This window comes from Alosa sapidissima, chromosome 24 (assembly GCF_018492685.1).
Source record: "Alosa sapidissima isolate fAloSap1 chromosome 24, fAloSap1.pri, whole genome shotgun sequence".
Classification (NCBI taxonomy): domain Eukaryota; kingdom Metazoa; phylum Chordata; class Actinopteri; order Clupeiformes; family Clupeidae; genus Alosa; species Alosa sapidissima.
The window spans coordinates 21415049-21430184 of record NC_055980.1 but is presented as its reverse complement, the minus strand read 5'-3'; the positions used below and the strand labels follow the sequence as shown (position 1 = coordinate 21430184).

The window sequence follows — 15136 nt, the reverse complement described above, 5'->3', positions numbered from 1 at the left end:
AAATGATGTGTATATACAGTAGATCAAAGTCTAAATAACTTGATCAAATCTATTTGCCCAGTTTTTCTCAGTCACTTTGGTGTGTGTTTCTCAGATCAGAATTGAAATTATCAAAACTTGTTGTTGAGTCTCAACATCATCTACAGACTTGGGCACATCATAAAAGCAATTTTTCCTCATTTTGGAACAAATAGCAAATGTGTTTGTCTTTGATTGTGTACAATTGTTCCTGTTGTCCTATACTCTCCAAAACATCTAGGCATTAGTTCATTGTTTTAGTCAGTACATACAAAAGTGTTGAAAAGTTGTCATAATATGCAATCTGTTCAGTGTAATGTTGCCACTTCTGTTACACTTTTTTGGAAGGAATCTCATGCTGTAAAATAGTTTTTTTCCCTGTATATGATAATTGATGACATGGTCTGACAAAACAAATTGTAGTAGGCTAAAAAAATATGTTTTTTACACAAAGTTTGGGAGGAGCCAACAGTGTTGATTGACAGCCATCACTCAGTTCACTTCTGTTTGTGGGAGATGAAACCCTCCTTATCTGCTTCCTACACTCTTAAAATGAACGTGTCGTCCCTATATCTGAACAAAGAGATGTGTTAAAAAGGTTGTGTTGTTTTCAACACATTCGTTTTAAGAGTGTGCATCCTAGGACCGTGGGCAGCTACCAAGCCAAAACATGCTTATTCTCAGCACTCAGTATAAAACAATCGGGCAAACTAGTGAACGGGCTACTGTAAAAGCATACAATCTTCCATAATGTGCATAATGTGCATTTTAGTGCTGAAATTGATATATGCCACACATAGATGCATTTCATAAAACTTTTCAATAAAAGTAAACTGTTATTGACAACATGCCTAAGCATTGAGACTATCCTGTCTGTAACAGTATCACAGGAACTGGTCATTCCGGTCATTCCGGTCATTCCGGTCATAGATCCAGTTTTTGGCAACTGCTTACACACTAAGAACGAATGCTTAGACCAAAGCTTCAAAAGCTAAACTTCTTGTAACAATACATTAAATACATTTTCTGTTTTGCACTTAATTTGCAATTCTGCCACATAATTATTGCAAAAATGAAATCTCTTATGATCATTGGGAAAACACTTCTATTCAAAATGCAATATGTCTGGCAATTGGATATAAAAAATTGCAAGGAATATTTGCACATACTGTAGCTCCCCTTTTTTCTTTGTTTATTACAGTTTACACCATAAGTTACGTTTCGAGCCTCAGCTCTTGACAAATCTGATGAACAGCTGAGGCTCGAAACGTAACTTATGGTGTACGGCTTTGCTTTTTTATCCAGCACCTATTTTTGGATGTGCGCATGTTTGTTTGCCAATTGGATATACCCACACACATACCTGTAAACATACCTGAAAACTGAACACCAACATCAGGCTTAGCTTTAACCTTACAAATAGACCTCTATGAGCCATTGTGTACCTGTTCAATTGTGTATTTTTAAACAATGTAACAATGGAAAGTATATGACTGCCAACCACTTTCCTGCATGCCACTGCAAGCTAGGGAAGAGGCAAGATCAAGTTCAAGTTCAAGTAGTTATTTGACATAAAAGTAATTATGAAGTAATTAAATTCCTTGTGCTCAAGAGCCAGCTATGGTGTGTGTCTGTGTGTGTGTGTGTGTGTGTGTGTGTGGGGGGGGGGGGTGGTGGTGGTGGTAATGATGTGTGTTTGTATGGGGGGGGGGCGGGGGGGTAATGAAATGGTGTGTGTGTGTTTTTGTAGGAGAGGGGGAGGAAGACATGGGAAGACATGTAGGTGGAGTCAGTTCAAGGGCTTAATAATTGTGCTTATTCATGGGTTTCATCAGGTCCCTTTCCACAGGTGTATAAAATCAAGCACCTTGATTATCAATGCAGGCTGCATGGTGCTTGATTAATATACCTGTGGTAAGGGACCTGATGAAACTAAGGGGGCAGGCGAATTTCCGGAAGTAGAAGCATCGATGTAGCGGTGGTTATCAACTCTCTGCTAACCCCATAGAACGCCCATTCATTTAGGATTTTTTTGAACTCCCATAACTTCATATAACATATATCATGTGCCGATATTTTGGCTTCTGTGTTATCTACATAAACAATAAAAGGCAAAACAAGACTCGACTACCTCGTACGTAACGTTAGGTTCCCGTAAGAAGAATGTTTAGCATGTCCGGTTGAAGGGAAGCTAACGCACTGAAGGGAGATAACCGTATTGTTTGGATAAGAAGCGTAGTCCAGCCAGCACGGAAACTCGTGAAGAAAGCATTGTAGCCTATGTTAAGGTAAAGCATAGAGGCAAGTAAACCTAATGAAAAACAGTAGTTTTACCGTTAGGTAGTCTAACGATAATAATTTCAGAGGTTTTCGATGGATTGACCGTAGGTCAGAAAAGTGGAAAGAAGATTAGCCTCAAGGCTATAACGTTTTTGTTTTGTTTTACCATGACTGTTTTTGAAGATGATCATGTGTGGTAGTTTCAACATTAACACGACTTGATATCACTTGTGAGGATGATATTAATAATAATACATAAATCAATGTTTAACTTTGATGACTTTGAAGGCGAAGGAAGTGTGAGAAGAATTTCTGTGTATCTATCATATGAGTTACAAGATTCAGTTCGATGGTTAACGTCACGAAGTTAAGTGCGAGTCTGCGCAGTACTGGGGGGACCAACTGAAAAATGACTCAGTACCCTCCCATTGAGAACGACGGAGTCTGTTCGTCCATTTATTTTACTGTCTATGGATGAAACCCATGAATAAGCACAATTTTGAAAGCAGGGCCCGTTTTTTCAAAACACTATACCCAATTAACACAATTGTTGAGTTTACAGTTACAGTTACTTTAACGCTAAATTTTTGCTTGTCACACAATTTTCTAAACATGTCTTTCAAACACCATAACCCCTTATCAAATCTGCAAAACCTTCCAAAACCACTAATTCCCAGTGTTTGACTCAGTTTTCAATTTCCAAAAAGACATTTTGCAAACACCACACACAATTTTCTACCTAACACACAAATCTAAGAGGAAGTAAATTGATTTAGTTTTTCAAACACGACCTATCAAAACAAACATCCATAACTTTACTGAACACTAACATTGAGCTATTGCACCAGGCAATTGTGGATTTTGTTTGTAGAGTTTTGAAAAATAGACAGAGTTTTGTGTAAACAGTGTAAACAGTAAAAAAAACTGTTCACACCCAATAGTTGTGTTTTTGGAAGGTAGTGCCTTGAAATTGCAAAGAGGAGACATTATCTGAGTTGTCTGTGTCTAAAGTAGAGAAATGTATTTAGAGTTTTGTAAATCAATGTTTCTTTTGCAAAAAGTGTGATGCTGATAATGTGCTTGTGCAAATCTGGGCAGATATTTTGCTCCTTGAGTGTAATGTTTCGCTAACTGTGGGATACTTTTGATTTTAGTGTTTAATCAATTGTAAAAAACTGTACAGCAAGTCATGATGCAATAATGTGCTGATAATTCTCCTTCCGGATCCGAGCTTTCAGAGCCGCTTGTTTTTATCCAGACAGTAAAATATTTTTTCCGATTTAGTTTTACCCTCACTGAGGTGGTGACAAAGTTTACAAGTTATGAAAACCGTCTGGCTGCACTAGTAAATGCTTTTTACAAAAAAGCTGTTGGGCCCGTGACGTCAGACTTTAAGGTGCTCTAAGCGATGTTACACAGTTTCTAAGTTTGCACAGGAGGGAGGGGGAGGGAGTAACGAGCTAGCTCTCTGTTTTGTTTGAACATCAACAGAAGTGACATTACCCAACATCGCTTAGAGCACCTTTAACAACTGGATGGTGGGATCCATGACATGTTGAAAAAGGTTAGAATTTCAAATTAGATGACAGACATAGATGTGAGTTGCTTATCGCCAAGGTGTGTTTTATTTGGTTGGTGTGGAGTTGTATAAGAGAAGAGTAGAGAAAAAAAAATTGCACAAATTTGATTGAGAAATGCATTGGCAATGAGCTGTTGACGGTGGCTCTCAACCCAAGAGATGGACCTTACAAGTTTTGTCGAATATAAAGACCTTTAAGAATAGACTTAGATGAACTGAAATCACCACTACTGTTGTGTAAACATTAATGATGATTCGAGATATGCACAAAAGTGACTGAGAAGGTATACTAATATCATGAGCAAGATCCTAAGAGTGAACATGGTTAGGCCAGATAGTGCTCCCACAAGATCTTTGGTTCATGCATTACACATGACAACAAATCAGCTCTTATTTAAAGATTACTGAATTCTGACCTGTTTCTCCTAAACCGCTAGAAGAAATAAGGAGCAAAAAAATTAAATTTAAGATGTAAAAAAAAAAAAAAGTTAATTTAAGATGTAAAAACTAAGAACTTAAATTGGATGGAAATTGGACTTGGGCAGAGACAAGAGGCTATTTCATTAGGTGTAATTAGAGTAAAAAATATGAGAAAGTTGTCAAAATCTTATAGGTGAAAATCTTGCATATTATACCTTTAAAATAAGTCAAATACAGTAAAGTAGAATAAAAATGATCATTAAAAGTCACAGGACTAGTTAACTATCACGTCTGGTGTAGCTACTTCCATTGATTACAGTGGAAGCTAACTGTTGCAGCAGACATACGCGAATTCAGTTACGCGCCTGATGTAGCCTCCCGTACAGTATAGACTAGATATTGAGCCATTATGTATGCTTCCATAGAACTCTTTTTGCTAAGGGAACACATGGTAGGAGTTGTACTCTTCCTTTTTCTGCCATTGGACCAGCTGCTAGGAGGAAAAGTCATCATACTTTGGAAATATTACAATAAAGCATTGAGTCACTGGATTCCATTTAAATTTGCAAGTCATTCAAAAACCATAGATTCTATTGTATAAAATGTACTGTACATGGCTGTAATTGCCAAACCCAACTGAACAGGATGTGGGGTTTTTTTACATAAGAAAATTCCAATGTGTCCATCTAGTTTGGCCATTGTTGGAATGGAGCCCTGAGAATAATAAGAATGTTTGGCTTGGAAGCCGGAGATTGTGCTGGGATGGTGCTGGGATGCCTGTATAGCAGAGATCTTGGAAGCCGGAGATTGTGCTGGGATGCCTGTATAGCAGAGATCTTGGAAGCCGGAGATGGTGCTGCGATGCCTGCATAGCAGAGATCTTGGAAGCCGGAGATGGTGCTGGGATGGTGCTGGGATGCCTGTATAGCAGAGATCTTGGAAGCCGGAGATGGTGCTGGGATGCCTGCATAGCAGAGATCTTGGAAGCCGGAGATGGTGCTGGGATGCCTGCATAGCAGAGATCTTGGAAGCCGGAGATTGTGCTGGGATGCCTGCATAGCAGAGATCTTGGAAGCCGGAGATGGTGCTGGGATGCCTGCATAGCAGAGATCTTGGAAGCCGGAGATTGTGCTGGGATGCCTGCATAGCAGAGATCTTGGAAGCCGGAGATTGTGCTGGGATGCCTGCATAGCAGAGATCTTGGAAGCCGGAGATGGTGCTGGGATGCCTGCATAGCAGAGATCTTGGAAGACGGAGATTGTGCTGGGATGCCTGCATAGCAGAGATCTTGGAAGCCGGAGATGGTGCTGGGATGCTTGTATAGCAGAGATCAAGTGTGAACAATGTCCACTGACACCCTCTATGGATAAGGTGTAAGCTTGGTGCTGTTAGTGCGCTCTTAAAATAAATGTGTTGAAAAATAACACAACTTGTGTTTTTTTTTTTAACACATCATTATGTCCAGATATTAGTAACAACACAGTTTGTGTTGTTACTAATACACTGTTGTTGTTATACAGTAGTCGGTTATTGGTTGGAACACTTTATTCTGCCTTTGATTGGTTGGCAACAGTTTTTGTTTTTGTGTACAGATCTCGGAGCTAGGCTGCCTACAGAGAGGCGTTTTCTGGCTCCAACAATCTGGGCTTGAGAGCTCATGTTCAAATATGTTGAAATGGAAACCAGCTCAAAGCCCATAACCAATAGTGTGGCTACTGAAAAAGAAACACTGGACTTTTCTCCATATCTCTTCTGTTTTGTAGTTAGCCTATTTATATTTTATTACATAAAGTGGATTTTTTTTTTTCATTTCAGTAACATTGATTGGTTTCTCTGCCAGACTGCCATTTCCAATATGGCAACATATGGTTTCATAGAAAATAACAAATGGTCACACTCCGAAAATCTTTTCTTGCTTTTAATCCATTTAAGCACAGGGGTTAATTGACAAACGTTTCGGCCTGAATGTCACACTGACGAAGGCCATCAGGCCGAAACGTTTGTACAGAATTACACAGGGCTCCTTTAAACCATTACAAGCTACGGAGAGCCAAAGGCACCAATCATGTTTGTAGAATGAGTGTTAACAAACCATGATGTTGAAATATGGTAGGAAAAAAAGAAATCTGATAGCTGGTCTTGTCTCCTCCTTTTTTTCTCATGTAAATTTGTATTCCATAAAAACATAACACTCCCATTAAAAAGGCCTAATCAGTTTGGAGTTTTGGCAGATTAATTTCATTTGCTGAGTTGCCATTTTACTGTTTTGGTCCATTCTGAAAAATACTCTAGACAAGCATAAATAAGACGAATTCAAATATTCAAACATCAACTTTTACTGTAATTCAAACATTCACAACTGTCAGCTACACCTATTCTTACCCTGACCATAACCCAATTGAAGGCCTATTGTGTAAAATGTGTAATTGACAGCTTATGATCAGGATATGTTTTGATCAGCTATCTATAGATTTGATTTTTTTTATACATCTACCGACTCATTTCATTAAATGCAATCAACAGTAATGTAAATTGCGATGGATTAAGTGTCTGCTGGACGAACAGATGAACGGTTTAAGATAGGTCCTTACAGTTTATAAACAGAGAGGGGCTCTCTGTTTACAATTCAAAGCATGGTCTCCATGTTGGAAAACTATTCTTTGTGCAAAATAAGTTAACACCTTACTTGAGGCTCTGCCTTAGGATTTTTTTAACCATACCATATGCATATACAGTAAAGTACATTTTTGCATTGCATTTTTGTTAAGATATCCTATAACACCATGTTATTCCTGAGAACATTCTCTGTTTTGTGCCTAAGGGTTTGTAGTGTACCCAGGATTAAGGAATTTTGCATTTCTAAGATTTTATGTTTCTTTTAGATTTATTTTTATTTTCGAAAGCAGGCACAAACAAAACCTGCATTTGTGCCATTCACATTTCATTCCGTCTTTATTGAAATATTAAATATTATTAAAATATACTGTGGTACATTTCTGAAAGAATCTTCACATGTGATATTAATGTGTATAATTAGCTATGATATTTTGTTGATGACATTTGGTGATCAACACACAACTCACACTAATAATATTTAACATGAAAGGGTGAGGACAATTTAACAGAACATGTCGTCTTTGATGTAAAAGAAATACTGCAGGACACACTTCAGTCTCAAGTTCTTGTTCTATGCTAAATTGTTCTAATGTGGGACACTTCCTAATGTGGGACACCTAAGCTCCAGTGGGTGTGGCTCTTCCTCAAACTAATAAATGTCAGTGAAACTATGGGAAAGCCAAAGCTGTAGGGCCCTGTGATCAAAATTGGATGTGGATTTAAAGGAGAATTCCGGTGTGATATTGACCTAGAGTGTATTGAAACATGATAGCCCGATGCCGAAGCACCACTATTGAAAAAGCTGTTGGTAGCATCGGCTAACTAGCGCCAGATTTTGGAGTGCAGGGGACAAGCCGAGATGGGCTATGAGACATACGTTCACACTCGGTATCATGTTTCAATACACTTTAGGTCAATATCACACCGGAATTCTCCTTTAATGTGTTTCCTTCACATTGTAGCCTAATATAGCCTATAGACCCTTTAAGAAAGAGAGTTCCATTATCAGCATCATAGTTGGCCCCACAAGGCTTCCGTTTTAACATTCCATATGTTATCTTAATGCAGAGGAAGTAGATTGGGAACCAAATAGAATGTTCATGCATTGTTTTTGTTTTTATTGTTGAAAGGGTCCATAGAAGTCTGAAAAGCAAAAAATGTCCCACAGTAGGGCAATCCACCCCTACACCTTAAGTTCTTGTGGAGTCTTGAAACAGTGGGTAGGGTGCCATAACGAAACCAGCCCCAAGGGCAATTCTCCATACTGTTCCCTACATTGTTCTCTGTTAATATGTGTATGTGATTGTTTGTAATGCTCTGGAAATGTTACTTTTAATCTTACTTAAAACTATATTATTTACTATACATACATTCATCGAAACGCCCATTCAGAGAATGTTATGCACAACTTTTAAACAGAGAACATTGTGGCACCAAAGGGAAAAACAAAAACTTGGCTAACCAAGAGAGTGCACTTCTGTCCTGAGTCTTCCCTACATCCAAAACCAAATGTTGAATTTAATAAAACATCTATAGATTTTCATGTAATTTTTTTGGATTGTCTCTCTGTATGGCTAAGGAATGTGAAGAGGAGAAGGATGCTGGCTCTGTTGATTGTGCTGCTGTCAAAAAACAATAACAGACATTATACAATATGTAGTATGTTTTTTATCAATATGAAAACTCATTATTTTCCTTGTTGATATTTGGTATTGTTATTTATAGTTGTTGAAAAATGTTTAGCTAATGTATTCATATACTGTAAATCACTTTGGACAAAATATCAGTATCATACCATAACATCCAAAAGGATGGCACAAGTGCAGGAAAACATTAGTTGAAATTTGTGATACATTTCTCACATATAAAAACATAGACAGTCATGTTTGAAGATGTCTCCGTTTGAAGAGGTTTCCTACAAAACTTACAGTGGATTAATCTAATTTATGTCAATTATGACCAGCAGCCAGACCAGTAGATATACCCTGTCTAAATCACTGAAGCTAAGCAATCGTAGGCTTGGTTAGTACTTGGATGGGAGACCTCCTTGGAAAACTAAGTTGCTGCTGGAAGTGTTGGTCGGTGGCTAGTAGGTGCCACATCATAAATCGTGACAGCATAATGGCTGGCTTGCCCCACCCAGGGGGTGCTACAGATTGGTGGAGGTTAGTGAGTTCACCCCCTACTGTGAAGCACTGTGGGTCCCTTAGAACAGCAATATTGTGTAGTTGTGTTATGGGCTATACTGTGCCTTCCCTTCTTGTCGTGTGTACTGTTATCTCATTCCAGCGTAATAATCAAGGAACACCATGGGCACAGCAGCACAATGATATCATACAGCACCTGAAAATAGTCCCCATAGGCTAACTTCCAGCAACATGGTTGAGCTGCAGCAGACAAATTGGTTAGTGACTGGATTATTACGCCTGAATGAGAGTATAGTTCCATGTCAAATCAGCCTAGAAAATCAGCCTAGAGATCTTAGTCACTTTTAAACGTGATGCTAGCAGGCGAGATGCTAATGGTCTAATCCGATTCAATGATCTATGCTAGGCTGGAGCTAAAATTGGTATAGCCAGACTCGGTTGGATGAACGGCTGGATGAACTTGAGAAAGGTAATAATCAATTGTTTAACTTGAGGGGAGGTGGAAAATTAGTGTAATTCTCCAAATGGTGGAATATCCCTTTAACACACATTGGCACCAGTCTGGTTTTAACATTGGCATTAGTCTGGTTTTTAACATACATTGTCAAATATATTTGCTTGACCAACTTATCCCAGGCAGGTCATCCGGTTCCTTTGGCTTCATGGATTATTCATGGAATATTCATGGGTGTTTCTCATATTTTATCCACCCGCCACATATTAGTGAGTGAGTTTGTGTGTGTTGTCAAGTTTATTATAAGTTCTACGTAACTCAAATTAAATACTTCAAATTGATTTAAATAGAACTGGCTGGATTAGGTTCTGCTAACCACTGTTTCTTATACTAAACAGCATAACATCACATTGTTATCCTTTTAAAGCCTCAGACTGATATTTAAAATCTATAAAACATGTCTGCATATTTTAAAGAGCCTGCTGTTCTTATACATCTGAACTCAGCTAGGCTCTCTGTGGGTATTGAGTCCTCATTTAAAGCCTACTGTACACTTTACTTACATTAACAGTCAGACTTTAGCACAGGCCAGTATGATGGGCATTAGACTGGTCCAGTTCTGGCAGCTTCGGGCCAAATGAGGCTCAGATCTGCTCCGGAGTCGCTCTCCATCAGCAAAGTAAGTTTTGAGGCGGGCTTGAGGGAGGATCCATTTGAGTCCAAACTCCTGTACTCAGCATCGCGAGTGCATCTTAAGGGGAAAAAAAACCCTCAGGCATATAAAAGGCTCGGACAGCAGCATACTGAGGCAGAAGGGCAGGATTTATCTGCTGGGGTCTTGGGCTGGACTGGTCAACCATATGAGTGCAATTTGAACACACACAAGACACCCAAACAAGGAGTCCTGCACTTCCCTGCGTCTCTCGCTACCTCCTCCCCAGAGAGTCTGCATGTCCGAGGCGCAAACATGCCCAGCTTTGTGGATGTAGGACTGCTCATCTTAGCAGCAGTGATTTTGGCACGTGCGCAAGACTTTGGTAAGTAGCCTGCGTTTATGTTGCTTCTGTGAATCTAATAATTTAAATGTTTTGGGTGGGAATTTCAATTTCAAATGTAAACCAGTGGAGGTGAGGGAAGTTTATCTTGTCACTATGACAACATGTGCTGGATGCCTGTATGCTGAATGATGCAGCTCTAGTGGGTGCACATTTACATGCAATATGCAATTGTCCACTAGATGGAGCGCTTGCATTGGGAATAGATTGCATGCAGGTGAAGTAGATACCCAATTGTGGTTTGGTGTTAGAACCACAGGCCAATCTGGTATTAAAACCACAGAACAATTATTCATTGGCATTCATTGTCTTACAAACCTAAATTATAACAAATATTTGTTTCAATTAATGCTCAATGGCTTGGATATAATTAGGCTACACAGAAAATAATTAGGCCTACATTGTATTGTTTAAATTGCTTTATATTTGGGCTGGTTTAATAGGTTATAGGTCTAAACATGTTTGTAGGCTTTCACGTCTTTTACATCAGTTACTTACACTTACATTTTCCCCTGGTATCTTATAATAAGTTGTGTAAGAAATAAAAAAGGCTGTTCAGCTAAGTTTTCATAATGTCTGTATCAGTTGCAGTCAACAAATATGAATGCAAATGATACAGGTGAACGCCAGATTTCAGTAAAAAAGGGTTTTTGGTTTATACTGTTTAGCTGTATGGTGCTGCTGACCATGCAGTAGTGGGTGATTCTTTTGTATTTATGGAGCCTAGTTTGGATGAATAAACTGATAACCTTCCTGGCAGTAAGACCGATGTTAGTCAGATGCTATGATGAACGGGTAACACTTTACTTGACACCGTCAACATAAGAGTGACATGAAACTGTCATAACTATGATATGACACTGTCATAAAAGTGTCATAAACATAAACATGTCAAATATTTATGCTTGGGTTGTCTTGATTTTGACAACTTGACATTAAATATGTTTGGGATGTCTTTGTAATGACAATTTGACATTAAACATGATGGCATTACCAGAGGATGTCTTTGACATGACAGCTTGACATAAACAGAAAATCCCCCTCTTTTTGTATTCATGACATGTTGACATAACGATTATTATAATTAGATGTGCAAGGTTCTAGTACTTGGTCAGACAGATGTGTGACAGGATATTTCACAAAACTGACTGTCATGACATCATTATGACAGTGTAACAAATACATTCATTGACCTAAAGTAAAGTGGTAGCATTTTGATTTGTCCTTAAAGGGATATTCCACCATTTGGGGAATTACACTCATTTTCCACCTCCCCTTGAGTTAAACAATTGATTTTTACCTTTCTCCAGTTCATCCAGCTGTTCTCTGAGTCTGGCGATACCACTTTTAGCTCCAGCCTAGCAAAGATCATTGAATCGGATTAGACAATTTAGCATCTCGCCTGCTAGCATCACGCTAAAAAGTGACTAAGATGTAATTTTCCCATTTAAAACTTGTCTCTTCTCAAGTTAGAACATCTGTGTTAACTGGCTACGACAACGAGACCATCCAAGTAAAGTCGTGTCATGTCATAGTTATGGCAGTGTCGTGTCACTCTTATGTCGACGGTGTGAAGTGTTACTGATGATTGTACTATAAGGGTCATATATAAATACCAGATTTGCAATAAATTGAACAAGTGAGTCTAAATGATTTAAACATAATATGGACCTCAGTATACATTGACTACATAGGCCATTTACTAACATAACCTACTACTAATCTCCTTTAAGTTTGCTCCAAGTGGCTAGACAATTAACAACCCTGCATGGATAAAGGGCTACATAATTGTCTTCTCTCTCTTTTTTAATTATGATCATGATAAAATGCCATGATCATGATAAAATGCCAGTTTGGTAAGCTCTTACTGAAACCGTCCAGCATAAGCCACCTAGCTTGATGTCTGGAGTTGTGAGTAAACTGACAAAAGCCTCACCAAAACTTGCTTTCCAGGTCATGTCTAGAAGAATCCATTTTTGTACTTGAATTAATTTTGTTTTCATCAAATGTGTCTAGAAGTGCATTGCTATTTTCATGTTCATCTCATACACTTCTAAAATTGTGCAGAATCCTATCGCTAATTTCAATAACTGTTTTGTGTAGGCCTAAATAAGACTTTACTTGGATAGTCTGCCTACTGACACACATAACAGATTTGGACAGATTTTGAACAGGTTTGTTGAAATTGGAGTTGAGTCTTTAAAATGTTGATGAACAATTAGGCTACTGCACATCACCTTAACCAACCCCTGAACATCTGTGTTAGTCTGGCAACGAGACCATCCAAGTAAAGTAGCCTACACCTCTAGAATAACAGGTGTATTTATTTACCCATCCAAAATATTTTTTTTGTTCTTTAAAGGGCAGTTTAAAGGGCAAGGCTTAGGCTAGGCCACTCTCTGGTCTGTAACTGCTGGCTATGCTAGCTATTTAGGGGGTTACCCCATGTTCCCACAGCCCAATGATCCCACAGCCCTATGTTCCCACATTTCTAGGTTAGGGTTAGGTTGAGTTTAGGGTTAGGGTTAGGGTCTGGAAACATAGAGCTGTGGGAACATAGGCACGTTCCCCCCCTATTTAGAACCTCTGATCACCAAACTCTTCTGCTATGTTGACTAGCAAGCCAGACAAGTTTGCATCATTTCTTTTCAGACTTCCCATTCTTCTCATTTCTTTCAAATCCCACTTTTGTAAAGTTGCTTTGCCTGTATGTCTGTATATAGAGCTCAATAGCCCCGCCCCTCCTCCGAGTAAGCTTGGTTTCCCGAAGTAACAGTGCGTTCATGGGCATGGGAAAAAAACGTTTTCCCTGCAGTGAAAACATCATCATTCACATCACTTCATGAGGTGGGCAACTGGGGCTAGATTTTGCTACGTTGTCCAGTTGAGGGCTCGTCATCACTTTTGTTGTCACGTTGTAGTTGTTTGTAGTCCATGTGGCCTTTCATGGTCAACAGTTTTAATGTGAACTTGGGAATTTGCTGTTTTTGTCACTTGAAAGCTGCATAGCCTTCTTTCACAAGAGTCTTACGCCATATTTGTAAGCAAACACAGTTGTTTATTTAAAGATTAGTGAGTGTATTTTTTAACCTTTGTTGTGGCATCCATGTTGTTCCCACATTCTGACGGCAAAGCACATGTGGGAAAACACTCACAGTGGCAAAAAACAACGTAATCAAAGGGGTGGTCCCTGATATTCCTAGGTGCCATGAATGCACCATAAGTTTCCCATTTATTTCGCCAATCGACATCTTGCAAAATACATATATAAAAAGTTTTAGACCTTGAATTAGGCTGACCAGCTATGACGTGACTCGTAATCATACGACATTTAATGTCGAGCAAAAAAACATTCAACTTTTAAACTACTACTCCCAAAAGCGTTTTCGAACTATAACACGGAAATTACAGAAATATGTAGTCGTCCACTATTTATGTATTCACAACACCATTTTTTCTGTGTGAACTGCTCTCCAGGCAATTGTGAACAGGATGGCCAGACATTCAACGACAGGGACGTCTGGAAGCCAGAGCCTTGCCGGATCTGTGTGTGCGACCAAGGAGCTGTGATGTGTGACGAGGTGATCTGTGACGACTCTGTCGGCTGCTCAGACGCAGTGATTCCTGACGGTGAATGCTGTCCCATCTGCCCCAACGGTAAGCGCTATGGTTAGAGAAGAGCTTGAACACCGCGTCTGCCAGTGTGTTAAGCAAATTTGTCCTAAAAACAAGTAAATTTGTCATAAAAACAAACAAATTTGGGTAACACTTTACTTGACAGTATTGACATAATGACACTGTCATGAACATATGACACTGTCATGACACATGAACCCTAACACTAAACCTAACCAGTAACACTTTACTTGACGGGTGAGTTCGTAACACATTCATAGCAGCTGTCATGAACTGCACATAAAGAATTCATGACTGTTTCATGAGACACGACTCAACATTCATACCAAACCTTTCATGAATGTGGAAGACAGAACGATGACAACTTGTCAAAGTAAAAGTCCAACAGACATCCGAATACCGGACATGGCTATTCAATTTGCGTCATAGGCTGTAGATATTTTTGATTGTAGATGCACTCTTTAAAGTTAATAGCAACCTCCTCACATTCCTTATTATTTCGGATTTAAAACGCACTAGAAAAGTTTGAGAACCTGTGGCCTAAAACAATATTGGTGGTTGCATGTTTGCTCTGAAGTGAAATTGGTCGCAATGGTCTGTCATTTTTAAAAAGTGGGTCCCCAGAAAAAAAGTTTGGGAAACACTGTCCTAAAGCAGCTACTTCAGAATTTCAGTTCAATTTCACTCAAGTCAACTTCATTAACTCAACTCCATTTACTATAGTGAATGGACTCTAAGTTATGAAGGTTTGTTATGTTTATGATTATTGTAATTATTCTGTTACATTATACATTACATTATTGATGGGGCAGCCGTGGCCTACTGGTTAGCGCTTCGGACTTATAACCGGAGGGTTGCCGGTTCGAACCCCGACCAGTAGGCATGATATGTTGTAAGCCCTTATGAATACATTTGTAGAGCATAAAGAGTG

General features: G+C 38.9%; 1 protein-coding gene across 7 annotated transcripts in view; it reads left to right on the top strand.

Annotated features, from left to right (window-relative positions):
• Positions 1-10336: 10336 nt before the first annotated feature.
• The window catches only part of LOC121700170 (collagen alpha-1(II) chain-like), a 36868-nt gene continuing 32068 nt past the window's right edge, over positions 10337-15136 (top strand). For all 7 annotated transcript variants that reach the window (XM_042082964.1, XM_042082966.1, XM_042082968.1 and 4 more), the window contains exons 1-2: positions 10337-10551; positions 14047-14226. In XM_042082964.1, coding sequence (XP_041938898.1) covers positions 10482-10551; positions 14047-14226 — 250 coding nt within the window. In that variant the 5' untranslated portion in view covers positions 10337-10481. The remainder of the gene's footprint in view (positions 10552-14046; positions 14227-15136) is intronic.